Source organism: Pseudorasbora parva, chromosome 12 (assembly GCF_024679245.1).
Source record: "Pseudorasbora parva isolate DD20220531a chromosome 12, ASM2467924v1, whole genome shotgun sequence".
Lineage (NCBI taxonomy): Eukaryota > Metazoa > Chordata > Actinopteri > Cypriniformes > Gobionidae > Pseudorasbora > Pseudorasbora parva.
In genome coordinates this window covers 36158897-36174415 of record NC_090183.1, presented here as the reverse complement: position 1 = coordinate 36174415, position 15519 = coordinate 36158897, and the positions used below count along the sequence as shown (strand labels likewise).

At 35.7% G+C, this 15519-nt stretch overlaps 3 protein-coding genes across 5 annotated transcripts; 2 read left to right on the top strand and 1 right to left on the bottom strand.

Moving 5' to 3' along the window:
* Positions 1–29: 29 nt before the first annotated feature.
* On the top strand, positions 30–4422 carry kbtbd12 (kelch repeat and BTB (POZ) domain containing 12). The gene is made up of 6 exons (XM_067458490.1): positions 30–417; positions 668–1850; positions 2034–2304; positions 2491–2641; positions 2768–2965; positions 3949–4422. The coding sequence occupies exons 2-6, from the start codon at positions 769–771 to the stop codon at positions 4116–4118; spliced, it is 1872 nt and encodes a 623-aa protein (XP_067314591.1). The 5' UTR covers positions 30–417; positions 668–768; the 3' UTR covers positions 4119–4422.
* A 480-nt stretch (positions 4423–4902) lies between these two features.
* LOC137094421 (interactor of HORMAD1 protein 1) lies at positions 4903–9238 on the bottom strand. Its single transcript, XM_067460090.1, has 8 exons — positions 9032–9238; positions 8817–8889; positions 8501–8657; positions 8109–8260; positions 7144–7192; positions 6936–7026; positions 6112–6209; positions 4903–6005 (listed from the first exon to the last, which is right to left on the bottom strand). The coding sequence occupies exons 1-8, from the start codon at positions 9072–9074 to the stop codon at positions 4998–5000; spliced, it is 1671 nt and encodes a 556-aa protein (XP_067316191.1). The 5' UTR covers positions 9075–9238; the 3' UTR covers positions 4903–4997.
* c12h1orf159 (chromosome 12 C1orf159 homolog) lies at positions 8681–15080 on the top strand. Of its 3 annotated transcripts, XM_067460091.1 has the most exons (9): positions 10643–10694; positions 11163–11238; positions 11411–11495; positions 11688–11774; positions 11987–12034; positions 12564–12698; positions 12888–12913; positions 13031–13061; positions 13273–15080. In XM_067460091.1, exons 2-9 carry the CDS (start codon positions 11176–11178, stop codon positions 13380–13382), a joined length of 585 nt encoding a protein of 194 aa, XP_067316192.1. In that variant the 5' UTR covers positions 10643–10694; positions 11163–11175; the 3' UTR covers positions 13383–15080. The 3 variants fall into 3 exon arrangements, with proteins under 3 accessions (XP_067316193.1, XP_067316194.1, XP_067316192.1); XM_067460092.1 differs by lacking the exons at positions 10643–10694; positions 11163–11238 and adding an exon at positions 8681–8721; XM_067460093.1 differs by lacking the exon at positions 11163–11238 and having other exon boundaries at positions 10616–10694.
* The last annotated feature ends 439 nt before the right edge of the window (positions 15081–15519 follow it).

Below are 15519 nucleotides of genomic sequence, written 5' to 3'. Positions count from 1 at the left end.
GCTTACACATAGATTGTGTGGTCTCTTTAAGAACATGATGGTGGTGAAATTTGACCTCAACTCTCATGTACTGAGGGCTTTTCCCCAGATTCTATTAGAGAAATACTTACACAAGCATTGAAAAGTCACTGAGTAAAGTGACAATAAAAAAAATGTCTCCACAAGCTGTAATATTAAGTAATGTTTAGTGATCAAGAAAACTTGCTGAATATTTTTTCCTTCAGTAGTTTGACAAATCATGAGCTATATTTAGCGCTGTTGCTTAGTGGGAATGGCCATGGAAGGTTGAGTACACAGAGCATGCTCACTCGCCCAGTGTTTACTGTCAGACGCAAGGCAGCAAGCGTGTTTGTGTCGAGTGTGGGTAATGGACAAATTGTTGCCTGAAGGCAGACACCACAGGAAGCCAGAAATCTGGTACGATTCATTGATGCATGTGCTAATATAATGCAATAGACTTAGCTTGTTGCCAATGCTGTGACTGTTAACAATAACTGTCTTTCTTTTGACATGTTGGAGCATTGCCCTGTTTAGCACTGACCCTAAGAGCAAAATAAAATTATTGGTACATCCAAATTAACTTTCTTTAAAGTTATGTGGATTACTGAGCACTGTCGCAGCAAGTTGTCATTACTGCCATTGCTAAAACATGTTTTTATCTCGTCAGATGCATGTTCCCTGATATCCTTTTAAGGACCTCCAGGATGTATTTAGGCTAAGGTTTACACTTCTCTAAGTTTAAAGCTATCAAGACAAAAAAACAAAAAAATGGATCTGAGAGCCAAGCACGGTTTGATGCTGCTGGAGCAGCTAAACCGAATGCGGGATGCTGAGCAGCTAACAGATGTGGTTCTAATCGCTGAGGGTGTTAGCTTCCCATGCCACCGAGCGGTGCTTTCTGCCTTCAGTCCCTACTTCCGCGTAATGTTCACCTGTGGTCTGCGCGAGTGTACCAACCGTCAAGTTGTGTTAAGAGACATGCCAGCCCAAAGCCTGGCCCTACTGCTAGAATACATGTACAGCTCCAATCTTCCACTCACTGCAGCCAATGTACAGGGCATCTCTGTTGCTGCTTTTCTTCTACAAATGGATGATGTGTTCAGTCGTTGTCAGATCTACATGACTGACCACATGGATGCTTCCAATTGCCTGGGAATCTATTATTATGCCCGGGATCTTGGGGCAGAGGAGTTGGCAGACCAGGCTCAGCGCTATCTGCGGCAGCACTTCACTGAAGTGTGCCTTGGGGAAGAAGTGCTGGAGTTGGAAGCTCACCAGTTAGGGATGTTATTGGGCTCAGATGACCTTAATATTTCACGGGAAGAGAGCATTTTGGATGTGGTGATGCGCTGGGTGAAGTACAGTCCGGGGGGTGTAGGGTCAGCCGAAGAGAACCGGGCCAGGCACCTCCCAGAGCTCCTAAAGAAGGTACGTCTTCCACTGGTGGGTGTGGATTACTTAAAGGGGACGATGAAGAAGAACACGGCACTGCTAGCTGATGCCGAATGTCTCCAGATAATGGAAGAGGCCATTGAAACGGCAAGCTTGGATTCAGATGCTCCACCTCGCCGACTGAAGCTGCGCTATGGTATGGAGACCACAGACCTCCTGCTCTGCATTGGTAATGATGGAGGAGGGATACGCTCACGTTATGGAAGCTACACAGAACGCAGCTTTTGTTATGCTCCCAACACCGGCCGGACTCTTTTTATCACCTCTCCACGATATGGTGATGCACTCGGATATGTCTATGCTGGCGTGGTAACTGAGAGGAATGAAATTATTGTGGCAGGAGAGCTAGGAGCCAGAAGGATGGCGCGACAGAAAGAAAGGAACGTCGAGATTTTCATGTGAGGCTTCTGCAGAAGAAAATGACAGTAATACTCTATGTTTTCAACATTAAATATATAAAGCAAAACCTTTAACTAATCTGTTCATTCGAGCACCTTAAACTTAGATAAAATATATCACATTATAGACAGTGAAACATACAGTTCAAGAATCTAAGATTTTTCTATTCATTGTTGTACCAGGTACAACAAGGAAGCCCAAGGATCCTGGAAACACTTGAGCTCAGCAGAGTATCGTGACTCTTATGCATTGAGCTCTTTGGGAGACAACCTGTATCTGATTGGAGGTCAGATGAAGCTGAAGAACCAGTTCCTCATCACTAACAGTGTTGAGCGCTTGTCTCTACAGGGTGGGCCGTGGCGAAGCGCTGCCCCTCTGCCCATGCCCCTTGCCTATCACAGTGTAGTTCGGATGAAGGGTCACCTGTTTGTGCTTGGGGGACGGACTCCACAGGTAATATACCAAAATAGTGGAAATTTGTCATCTTTATATTGCATGAGTCATGAGAATGCAAATACAATAAATCACTATAATTTGGAAAATAAAACCAAGTGGGGGAACACAGCAACTGTGTATGTATTTATTGCCTTCTCTCTTTCCCTCTAACGCACCTGTTCTGCCATGTCTCACAAATGGCAGTCATACCGCACAGATGACGAGCCTGACCGTATGAGTAATCGCCTGCTTGAATATGACCCCGAGAACAACAAGTGGAGTGAACTCGGCCCTATGAAATATTCAAAATACCGTTGCAGCGCAGTCGCACTTAATGGGGAAATATATGTACTGGGTGAGAATGTCAACAGGATGTGCAATATAACAACTTATTTTATTTAAAAGTAAACCTGGGCATCACCCATGCAATTACAAAGATTATACTGTACTGTAAAATGAGCTTCAGTATCTCCTCCTGCAGGTGGTATTGGTTGTGAAGGTGTAGATCGCGGCCAGTCACGTCACTGCCTTAATGTAGTAGAGATCTACAACCCAGATGGCGATTTCTGGCGGGATGGTCCTCCTTTACCATGGTCTCTCCTATCACTTCGCAGCAATGCATCAAATGCTGGTGTTGTTGATGGAAAACTTTATGTCTGTGGATACTACAAAGGAGCAGGTAAATTTGTAAATATACTGTAATATCAGTATCAGTTCACTTAGGCATCTTTGCACAGCTGAGTAAAGGATGCACTGTGCATGCTCAAAGTTCTGTGTAAAGATGTGTTGGGTGTAACTAGTTACTAAGTAACTGTAATTTAATTACCGGTACTTATCACTTGAAAAAGTAAAGTAAGGGATTACTCTTATTTTTCCCTGTAATTTAATTAGTTACTTCACAAGTAATTGAACTAAATAATGTGTATCGAGAATATACTAGAACAGTATATATATATATATATATATATATATATATATATATATATATATATATATATATATATATATATACATATATATATATATATATATATATATATATATATATATATATATATATATATATATATATATACAATAGTGGAATTAACATAAACATTTTAAAGTCTAACTTTAAAATGCATGTTTTTATCTATCCTTCTCACATTGGTATAATTTGGTCAGTTAATAAGAATAATTGATGTAGTTTTAAATTATGTATTTGTGTATTTGAATGAATTTAAAGTCATTTCATGTCTATCCTTGAATGTTTAAGTCGAGCTTGATATAGGTTTTTGGAAAGTAGTTAGTATAATTAAATACTTTTTTAAGAGAAATTTCTAATAATCGAGAATAATCTAATTACACCATTAAATATGTAATTAGTAATTAATTATAAGTAATTTGCCTAACACTGGGCAATACAGCATAATAAACCTAAAAATGCTAGCTCTATACCACCTCCCGCGAATAACAATATGCAGTTAAATTGTTGTGTAAATGCATTTATACCACCTCTCATTAAAGTCTGTGTAAAGACATCTAATCGCCACGTCAGAAGCACTTCTGTGCCACCATTGCAGTGTAATTATGGTATTTAGTTTAGCCTTGAAATTGCAGTTAAATTCATGTCTCTTTGACCGTTCAAAATAGAAAACATTGTGCACTCCACTTTTTCCCAAGATCGTCACGATACCATCACAAAAGACATCCTGCAGTTGGACCCCTGGGAAAATGTATGGACTGTGGTGGCAAAGCAGGCTCTGATGCACGACAGCTACGACGTATGTTTGGTGGCAAATCTGAACCCTCGTGGACTCATGCCCCCTCCTGCTGACTTGGTAGAGGAATGACAACATCTCCAAAAATGATTTCTCATGAAAAATTGTGCAATTTTTATTATTCAAACGACAGAAGAGGAAGTGCCATAAATAGATATAAATTCTTATTTCAAACCATTTTATATTTCTTCAATTGCTTTAGTGATTTTTTTGGTGATTTGTTTTTGGGATTTCAGATATTTCCAAAAGCTGTAGGTATAGAATGTATTAAGATATGTCTCAAATAATATGATAAACTATTACATAATTTACAGCTCAAATGAAGTAACACTCCCAAGAAACTGTTAAAATATGACTTTACTTCAATATCACAGTAAAAAAAAAAAATATATATATATATAGCATGGCGTTTCATAATACAGTATATGTACTGTAACTGTAAGCAGTCAATGCAATTTATTAAACATATTAATCTGTCAAACTTAACAACAGCTAAATCTGTCATGTTCAAACCAAATTTAATTTATATTTTTTAAACAATTTTATACCTGTTGATGTTACACTGAGGTTGTCTAAAATATTTGCAAGGCCAAAACAAATTATTCACAAACTTCTGAAATATGATTTGCGACAAATATGACATGTCTGAATTATAGAATGTGTTTGAATGTTATTGCTTTAGAATCACGTGGCACAAGAAAAATAGAACAACAATACTTTCAAAGCAGTCAAGTCTGCCAAACTGTGTTTGAGGTTTTATAATATCCATATGTGCCAATGTTAAAAAAGTATCAACAAGGAACAGCAACAGAAAAGGAACAGATAATGTCTATAGCAAGAAAAGTTTGTGTTCACGTTCAAAAAAAAAAAAAAAAACCTGAAAAGAGGATACTCTAAATCATTTCTCAAATCCAACTGTTATCAGCATACAGCATGGAATTATTCTGCTTTTTATTCTGAGTCATTAGTAAAGTCAAAGAGCTGCCACAGGCCACCTTCTCCTACTATGACACTAGCTTTAGGTTCAGGCACCACATTTTCCCACTCAGCCATCTTGTATTCCACTATCATTTGGGAACTGTCTGTGTCCTCAGACCACAAACTGAAGGGGTTTATTGGTTGTTCAGCTACACACCTACTGACTGGTGCTACAGTGGCTTGCTGCTGTAGTTTTAAGTGATTCTCTGCAACAGATGTGTTGTTCATTTGCCAGTTGTCACAAAGAGAAGACAAAGGTACTCTGTCTTTTTGTTCACACTGAAGGTCTTCATTCTGGGGGCTGTCCTTTGAAAACTTTGTTGCTCCTTTTTTTCTTACCGGTTGTCTTTGTGGGAGAACTAAGGCTCTCTTTTTCCCTCTATAATTCAGGGCTTTTTGGCGCTTCCTAGGTGCTTTCAGTGGTGGCATCGCATCATTACACAATCTGTTCAATGGATTTTCAGGCATTAGGTGTCTATCTACACACTGTTTTCCATACTCTTCATTGGATGCAGTGGATTGAGCATCCACAAGTGGGTTTGAAGGTCTAGACTCTAACTGTGAGCTCCATAATCTCTGTGAAGCATCAGGGGAACCCTCCTCAATGACTGCTGTCTGCTGTCTTTGTACAGGCAGAGCGTGTGCATCTCTGTTTTGTGTGGTAAGTGGCCACTGGTTCTGTTCTACTGCTTTTCCTGAATAAATGGCAGGTCTGTTGCACATCATCTTGCTCTCTTGGTGTTTCTCAGTTGACATGACACAGAACCTGTCTAACAGACCAGGTGATGTCTGGACCTCACTGTCAATCATTCGGGCAGAGCTAGGTCCTGCTATTGGCTTGTGAATAGAAATCAAAGTGCTAAGCTGAGACAGAATTTTTCCCAGCATGCCCTGCTCCTTGTTTTGCTCTACTTTTAGATGTTCCAGATCCTGTTGGAGGTTAAGCATGTTTGAGCTCAACTCTTTTGCAGCCAGACTGCTCTGTTTTAATGGAAAATAAATGTGACTTTATTACCATTGCCAATATTGAGTATATTAAGGAGCACGTTATCGATTGTCTAGGACAAGTTATATGTGCGGTCCTTACCTTGGCTTCCCTGTCTGCAATTTCTATTTGTGTTTGGCTCTGCAGAGTCTCAAATTGACATGTTATACCCTCTTTCACACTGTTTAAATAACCATCAACTGCAATGGACAACAAAAAGTAATAGGTTATAATAACAAATAACAACAATAACATGATATGTACTACATTTTAAAAAAATGTAAAAAAATGAATCTGCTATTTAAAGCTACACTATGTAACTTTTGGTCTCTAGTGGTTGAAAAACAAAACTGCATGCATTGCGCAATTCTCACCATCGCTGAAAAACCAAGCCAATGGTTGATTTTTTCTTTTTATTACGAGCTCTGTCATGCTCTCTTTTTGTCAGTAAACTTGGGTCTTTTTGGCGTTTTTTAAACGGGTGATTTCGCAGAGGTTTGAGATGTCAACCTCGTTCCATGTAAGACTTTCTGGCTCATTGTGAACTTGTGACAACTAACCTATGCCACTTCCACACCAAAAAATAACTGGAGCAACTTTTCTCTATCTACGGCGGATATGACGAGAAATGCACAGGCGAGTGACATATGCATGCAATTTCCAGCGAAAACCCTGACAGGTCTCAAATATAATCACTTAACATAGTGAATCAGGGTAAGACAAAAACACATTTTGGAAGAAGGATTGATGATGTATTGACTCATTTTTGAAATTTTTGCTAATTTTGGAAGAAGAAAAAAGTTACATATTGTACCTTTAAACCTCAAATGATAAATCATTTTCTTTAATGGTAGTGTTAACTGTGGAATGCTTTGGTCATCATCATGGGCTAATTGAATAAAAAAAACTTACAAACAAAAACTTACTTGTTTTTGAAAAATTATCCATTCTCTCTACTAAAACTTTTCTGGTAATGCCATTACTTCCATCAATGCAATTTAATAAAGTCTCTCTGGTCTAAAAGAGAAGCGGTAGGTCAAAGTCAAGTAATACTGAAGCCGTGAATATGTGCAGTGAAAATATTCTAAATGTGTTAAAAATGCACATCATCTACTCCCTAAGTACAATACTTACATTCTCCAGAGATTCCTGCAATTGTCGAATTCCATTAGTGAGAATTTCCCTAAAAAGTGAAAAAAAAAAAGTTATATATATATATATATATATATATATATATATATATATATATATATATATATATATATATATATATATATATATATATATATTTAAATATATAACAACATGTCAGAACAGAACTAGGTGTATAAGAAATTCTTCTTTCATACAAATACAATATTAATATGAGTTATATTAAAACAATGTCCTGGCTAATCCAAGCTTTATAAATGGCAGTAAATGATAGCCCAAAATTGGAAGCCCAAAAAGCGCATCCATCCATTATAAAAGTATTCCACACGGCTCGGGGGTTAATAAAGACCATCTGAGGTGAATCGATAGGTTTGTGTAAGAAAAATATCCATATTTAACACATTATAAAGTCAAATATATAGCTTCCGCCAGACTGCCTTTTGTATTCAACTTACGAAAAAAGCATATTTTGTTATGTTATTTTGTATGTTATGTTTATATTATATTTGTTAGGTTTATATTGTTATGTTCATATTTTGTTTGTTAGCATAGTTGGTGTGATGCATGACTTCAAACGTAGCTTAAGCATTTTGAAACACAAGAGGCATTTCCCTTTCTTTGTAAGTTGAATATGGAAAGGGGTTCAGGGAAGCTAGATATTTTATTTTTAAAGTTTTAAATATGGATATCGATTCACTTCAGGAGGCCTTTATTAACCTCCTGGATTACTTTTTTAATGATCGGACACATTTTTTTGAGCTTCAACTTTTGGGCTGCCATTATAAAGTCTTGATTAGCCAGGACATTTTTAATATAAGTCTGATTGTATTCATCTGAGAGAAGAACGGCATATACACCTAGGATGGCTGGGTGATCCCTTGAACATACATGAGCACAATTAGAATACTTTTTTAATATTGAGCAGGAATCAAAGATAGACAAATTACCTTTCATATTTTTCTTTGGATTTTTGCTTCTCCTCCTCAAATCTGTCCAACATTCCAACAGATTTGCCACCAGTAAAGTTTTGGATTTTGCCATCACCGCCAAACAAAAACGGCTTAGAACTATAACTGCTGGACACCATCATTTCCTTCACCTGTAGAGGATTTAGATAATTTGAAATTAATATTTGGATTTAATAATAAATAATTTGGATAATTTGGAAACTTTAAATATTTATAGATTTCAATTTCACAACAACATGGCAAATTAAATGTCATTATGAAAGGTTTGTGGAACAAGAAAAAACCCAATCAACAATATGTTTATCATAGGCTGTTGAACAAGATAAATCATGGCATAATCTACAGTTCAAAGAAATTTCTGAGATATTTACCTCTTGTGAGGTATGCTGAGAACCTCTGCTCTGTCCACTCATCTCCTGAGTAAACCCTTGTGAATTGTCAGGCCACATTTGAGAGCCCCACAGAAACTGAGAGTCAGTCAGGCTGGAGTAGTCACTGGTTCCCGGACCCTTGCCGAGTTTTATCCCTCTATAACAAACAGAGTTCTGAATAAACATCAATATAACACGAGATTTTAATGCCCTCTTTCAAGGTAAGGTTAAAGGATTAGGTAACTTAATTGTAAAAATGATAGCAAGTTAGCTGACAAATCCTCTAGTAAAAAATTCAGACATGAGACAACGTTACCCTGTAGTTGCGGGGATGTTCAACATCTCCTTAATATTCCAGACATTGGGCTTCATATCCAGGCTTTCGATGTCTAAAAATGTGTTTAAAAAATATATATCTGAGAGAACGTCAAGGGTCATAAATGTTCACGGCTGCTGTTATCATAGCTGGGTGTCTTCGACAGATTAGCGAGAAAACACCTTCTTAGTTCATTTTAAATAAACGAGACTTACCAGCAAAGGACTTTGATAAGCAGTAATGATTCTGAGGGAACATAAATAAATTCTGGCTGTTTTTGATGCTGACCGTTACGGTTTAACCAAGCTGTGCTGTGTAAATTAACGCGGCAGTTTTCCCGGGCTACAGAATTCAAACAGTTCATGCAGCCAGTAACGTTATAACTTACATGTCACGTTAGGCCTACACTACACCCCATTATTCATAGCCAAGCTTATGCAAAGACTTTATTTTAAAGAGTATAAAAAGGGACTTTGACTAATTGCAATCGCTAGGTGGCACTGTTTAAATACTAATAATGTGTTATATTATTCTAATTACTTTAGTTAATATTATTAAGTTACAAGTGGAAATAAATGCATTACTACATTTATTTACACTCACATTGTAATAATAGTAATTACTATAAGTAATTATAATTGTGTGTGTGTGTGTGTGTGTGTGTGTGTGTGTGTGTGTGTGTGTGTGTGTGTGTGTGTGTGTGTGTGTGTGTGTGTGTGTGTGTGAGAGAGAGAGAGAGAGAGATAGAGAGAGAGAGAGAGAGATTGTCACAAAGCACTGATTCTTGAAATAAGGGAAACTTATTATAACACTTCATTATTAGAAATGTGCAATTTTGTAGACGAAGATCTCAGATAATGAACCATGTAATGGAACAGGCTTCCAAATGATCTTTCTAAAATTGACTTCATAACTTAATTTGTGTCAAATCCATAAGACACATTAAAAAGCATATTCATTTGAATCTATCCAAAAGCATACATCTTCAGTATAACTGCTCACCTGCTCTTCAGAAGTTTGAAAATGTAAATATAATCATGAAACAGTATTAGAAGAATTCCCCATATGCAAAAATCACAGACTTTTTGAGAGTCAACCATCACACATAAAGTTGACTCTTTGTTTTACCATAACCACATGTTGTATAGTGGGGCAATTTAGTTTTTAAGGGTATACAGGTTTTTTTGTCATCATAGTATGTAACGTTAGGCATTTTGCAAATTAGCCTATTCAATTCAGCCTATTCATCACAATCACAATTCGCACTGTAGAGTGCTTGTATTGATAGCATGATGACATACAAGTTCGTGTCGGGTCAATACCGTAAAATGTAAAACTGCTGGTTATGGCAGCATAGTAACTCTTACCCATCAAATCACCCATATGGTTCATGATGGTGTGACTGTGAGCATGGGAGCCGTATCATAGCAACCAAACTATGAAGACCTGTGTCTTCATAATAAAAGCCATAAAGCGAAAATGTAAAACAACTCAAATTCTGATATCTGATATGTTCTTATTAATTTCTTATCATTCAAATACACGGAGAGCAAAAACAAATCGCATACATTTTCTAACGAGACATATGGTAAAAAAATAAATACAAATAAAATAATAATAATAAAAAAATATTAACGGCATTGATTTTTGATCTGTTTCATTCTGTGGTATGTTTGCTTACTACGGTATTCAACATCACAATATGCAAATAAATGATGTATATAAAAAATATCAAATAACGGTGATCTAATAAGAGCAAATCTTAAAATAGGAAAGCACACAGTGAAAGACTTGTATTTTGGCAGTGCAGTTTATTAGTCAGGAAGTAAACTCCCGTTGTCAACAGATTTCTGACATATTAAAACTTGCGTTTCACAGGTAAGTCCACATGCGTATTATCACATAAATCGGTCTTATGTCGTCGGTAAATGAACCCATCAATGCTTCAGTTTTATTCGTGTGTTTTGTATAATGGCATCACAATTATCCACACAGCAAGCGATAGTAATTAATTAGCCAGTTCAGTGACTATAGTATACTGTTGAATAACTTGGTTGGGTAGCTTGTGTGTCATACTGTAAACTGCTAAACTCTTTAAAACTGCTAAAATGTCTTAAGAGAAAACACATTCACGGACCAAAAATGACATTTGAATCACCAGTGTAGAATTAGACGGCTCGTGAGATGATGACGAGTTGTGCCAATGTCTTCAGGAAGTACTTGGCTAAATCTATATAAATATACAAAAAGGCATGTTGAACAAAAAACGGATTACCTCCAATTGTGGCATTTTAGAACATAAACATAATGGGCTTCAGATCCATATTGACTCCATCTAACCCACAGGAGTAATCCCATCATGAGTAGAGTCTACTACATCATCAGTGCTGCTCTTTTTGTGTTAGAAATTCCAGAGACCAAGGTATCACATGTCTTATCTCTTCAGGAATCTTTGGAATAATTTCAATCAACTTTCAGTATGTGAGAGCCTTTATTATGTGAGAACTACTGGAATGACAGCAACCAATGTTCTAAAACGGAAACTAAGACCAATTCCATTCTTTATCTGCATTTTGGTTTTGCATGTGTTTCAGGCTCTGCTCGAAAACTCCAATGACTGTTGTGAAAGAATAAAAAGAATGAATGAAACCTGTGCAAATATTTCACTCTGTGATCCTGGTATGTTTAAATTAAATTTTTCGTCAATAACACTAAAAAATAGATGGATAGGAATGTTCCCTGTAAATACAGCCCGAGTCAGTTTTCTATGCATACTTTGTGTGAAATTATTTCTGTGGAACTTTATATGTAATTGATATAGGGACATTTCAGTACAATTGATTTTGAGAGTGAATTTGGATCTTCTTCTAGGGCTCCTTCAAGTTCAGGAGAACAGTACAACCTTTTGTGTGTCCTGTGACTCAGCAGATCAGGGGAATTTAACTTCATTTAACAATAGTAAGTGTCATGCCTTATAGAACAGCTGTATACTCTTGAAGATTGCTTAATGTGGATGTTTAATCATGCATCATGCTTCATTGAAATGTTTAAGCTACAATTTGGGAATCATTTGACTCTAGGAGTTGTTTAACTACTTGTGCTCTTTTTTTTATTATATTGTTGTTTATCTTTTTTATTTACTTCGTTATTGTTTTCTACTCTCCCTCTAGCAAGGACTAGTCACTTTCCAGGAACATTTATGTTAAACAACATGATTGGTAAGTTAACATTTAGTAATAGTTATGTTAACAACTCGCCTATAAAAGTGCTTTTAAACATAATTTGTGTGTGTGTGTGTGTGTGTGTGTATATATATATAGAGAGAGAGAGAGAGAGAGAAAGAGAGAGAGAAAGAGAAAGAGAGAGAGAGAGAGGAAAATAAGTATTTGAGGGTCATAATTCTAGCTGATAGAGAGGTGTTCAAATACTTATTTGCAGCTGTATCATACAAATAAATAGTTACAAAAAATCATATATTGTGATTTCTGGATTTTTTTTTAGATTATGTGTCTCACAGTGGACATGCACCTACAATGATAATATCAGACCCCTCCATAATTTCTAAGTGGGAGAACTTATATCAAATTAATATATATCATTGCCACAAATTAAGAATTCGTTCTCTCGTTTTAGTAAATTGTGGCCACAATTTACGATTTGTTCATTTGTAGCACAATATACATACTTTTTTTCCTGCATGTCATATGGCTCACTATAATTTCATCTTTTGTTCATCTGTTATGGCAGGTGGTCCAGGTGTAGCGGCTTCTGTCCTTCTGGGAACTCTTCTGATCAGCCTGGGCCTCATCCTCTCGGTTGCATCTTTCTTTTACCTTAAGCGTTCCAACCGCCTCCCTGGTGTCTTCTATAGGCGAAATAAGGGTATAAAAAAATTTGTAAATCTGTTTTCTATGCTTTTTTTTTTTGACAAAAGAACTGATTTGTTAGTAACAGCTTTTAGGTTTGGATTAAGTTTCATAGTTTGGTTGACCTTGTTTACCCAACTGTGTTGAATATTTTATTATTATTATTATTATTAGGTTTGTAAATTGTGCAATTTTCCTTTATCAGCTTTTATATTCCAACCAAGTGAGACGGTAAGATAACCCACACCGTTTTTGATGTTATCCAAGACAAACACTACTTTCTTTTTAAATATAACTGTATCTTAAAAATGGATACCGACCTACTAACTTGTTCATTTTTCTTCCAAGGCTGTCATGATTCCTGAAGCTACATCTTCAGGTATAGGACATTTTAACTACTTAGTCTGTATTTTGGATTTAATTCTAAAGAGGTTGTGTATCCTAGTTCCAACCAACTGTGCTAAATTTCATTGGCAAAACATCTGTCGGTAATATCAGCTTAATAACAATTTGTTGTAAAAGCAGTATGTTCTGTTTAGTATATACAATGAATATATTTTTTTATACTCATTTTTTTAAATTGTCTGCAGTTCGCAAGCCTAGATATGTCAGGAGGGAGAGGCCTTCAGCAACATCAGCATCAGCATCCAACAGTGCTACTGTGGCAACAGGGGCAGTAACCAAGGTATACAATGTGTGACCAGCCTCACTGCCAGCCCCCTTTTAAGACATGGATCTGTCCAATAGCACAGAATTTGTAACTTTTTTCTGGTGAAACTTTCCTTAGTTATGTAGGCTACGCGAGGAAGTGACATATTCTTTTAACTTGGAAGACCACACCTTTTATGTTTTAGATCTTTTCAATGAAGCCAGATATTTATTTCTATTTATATATTTTCACACAATATGTTGTTGTTTCTTTCTTTCTGTAAGAGACCAGGTGTTGCACTACTAAAATATGTTTGATTGTCAAGCTATAATTCAGTCGAGTAAGTTGTTTTCTCAATGAATTTTGTACTGTTTATATTTATTACCAGTATTTCTGTGTAATATTGTACTTTTGAATCTTGTGACATTGTAACTAGGCTCCAAAACAAGACTTCCACAGTTAGTCATACTTGCACAGAACCAACTCCTCAAACCTCATTAAATATATATTTATTTGACTATTGACCATTTGGTTAAAACCATTTTAGTGTTTGGCTCCTATACATTCAAATATTATATTTTCTATTAATCCTGTACAGTCTCAACAAATTCCATTAGCATGTATTGAGGCCATATACTGTACGTTTGCTGGAAAATCCCGTGTAAGCATTAAATACTTTTGGCTTGGGTTTCCATGTTAACAGCATATTCATGTTATACTAACAAGTGTGCATGAAATGTCCAACTGTTAACAATAGAACATTCCTTAAGATATTCAACATAGTATTCTAGCTTGCACCAAAGAAATTTAGATAAATAATGATACATTCAAATCTGCTAGGCCTTAAACTGGTAGCAAACTTGCTGTTAACAAAAAATATATTAAAATTAATGTGAAAAACTGTTGCCAAACATGGAGTTATCTAAAAGATTGAGTTCCCATATATTCCTTCTTTCCACTGTAAAAGATAAAGTGCCATTAAGTGATTGTGCTAATCAATGAAGTCACCATTTTTGATTTTGTACATTTTATACAAAACTGTAAAATGTAAAAGTATGACAGAACTTCTATATTATCTGGTAATTTATCTTGTTTTTTGGTTGAAAAACTGTATTACAGTGTCATAAAGAGAGTGATGCACTGGTATTTGTATGAAAAGGCTGGAAAGTGAGTTACTTTTTTAACTTTATTTTGTAAATGTTTATTGCAAACGGTGGCCTTTAATAAGCCATATCATCCCCAATATGCCTATATATATTTATGAATTTCTGTTTTTAGTTCTTTCATTTGTAATAATGGTTTTGTTTATTTAAAGAATGTCTGATTTTCTACTTTACTTTATTTCTGATTTTCTTTTTTCTACTTTATTTTAGGAAGGGGTATTTGAACATTGTTTTGTAAAAATTAAAAAAAAAAAATCTGTATGCTAGATTAAGCAAAAGAAAGGAATGTTTACTTAAGGTGAAGCTAAATGATGTGCTTTCATAAGGATACATCAGTGATACTGACTATAACTATACTGAATATAACCACTTCAATTCAACTTATTTCTCATGTCATTTTATTGGCTGTTGTGCAGCAACTGGAAAGCATGTCAGTAGATTTTGTACATGAATTATGTTTCGATTGATGCTGTTGATGAACTTTTTTTGTATGTTGATGTCCTAATGGAGTGAGTATTGATCACAAAATGAATCATATTTGATGGAGATTTCAGTGTTTACAGAAATAAAAGATATTTTGATTTAAGAGGAAATGTATTTTTTTTTTTTATACAGCATCAGCGTGACTGAATATGATTTGATATTTCTTTCAAAGAGCAACCGTGAAGAAAATAAATAATCCAGGTGGCAGCTTTTGCTGGACCCCAAAGTCATTTGCCATATAGAACTTCTGGGAAGATGTAGAGTAAGGTTGGGAGTGGTGGTTATAAATCTCTTTCTAGAATTTGAATTGCTGGCAAATACTATAATAATACATACTGTTATCATCTGTAGCATAGTTGTTAAAATGGTAAAATATTAGGTTGGACTTGTTTCAAAAGCAATTCTGCATCATCAAACTTAACTGCTATTGTGATGGGAAAACCAGTCATCTGAATGTGACCAGTTAGCAGTTTACATTTGCCTTGGGTAAACAGATGGGGGGGACTTTGATCCCATTTATCTATAATATTATAAGAACTTCC

Coding starts and splice junctions, on each gene's coding strand:
- kbtbd12 (XM_067458490.1), top strand. CDS start 769: ATGGATCTGAGAGCCAAGCACGGTTTGATGCTGCTGGAGCAGCTAAAC. Junction 2,642..2,767: donor TGGGGAAATATATGTACTGG/GTGAGAATGTCA, acceptor CTCCTCCTGCAG/GTGGTATTGGTTGTGAAGGT. Junction 2,966..3,948: donor TGGATACTACAAAGGAGCAG/GTAAATTTGTAA, acceptor CTTTTTCCCAAG/ATCGTCACGATACCATCACA.
- LOC137094421 (XM_067460090.1), bottom strand. CDS start 9,074: ATGTTCCCTCAGAATCATTACTGCTTATCAAAGTCCTTTGCTG. Junction 7,193..8,108: donor TCCAAAGAAAAATATGAAAG/GTAATTTGTCTA, acceptor TTCACTTTTTAG/GGAAATTCTCACTAATGGAA. Junction 6,210..6,935: donor GGATAATTTTTCAAAAACAA/GTAAGTTTTTGT, acceptor TGTCCATTGCAG/TTGATGGTTATTTAAACAGT.
- c12h1orf159 (XM_067460091.1), top strand. CDS start 11,176: ATGAGTAGAGTCTACTACATCATCAGTGCTGCTCTTTTTGTGTTAGAA. Junction 11,496..11,687: donor TATTTCACTCTGTGATCCTG/GTATGTTTAAAT, acceptor ATCTTCTTCTAG/GGCTCCTTCAAGTTCAGGAG. Junction 12,035..12,563: donor TATGTTAAACAACATGATTG/GTAAGTTAACAT, acceptor CTGTTATGGCAG/GTGGTCCAGGTGTAGCGGCT.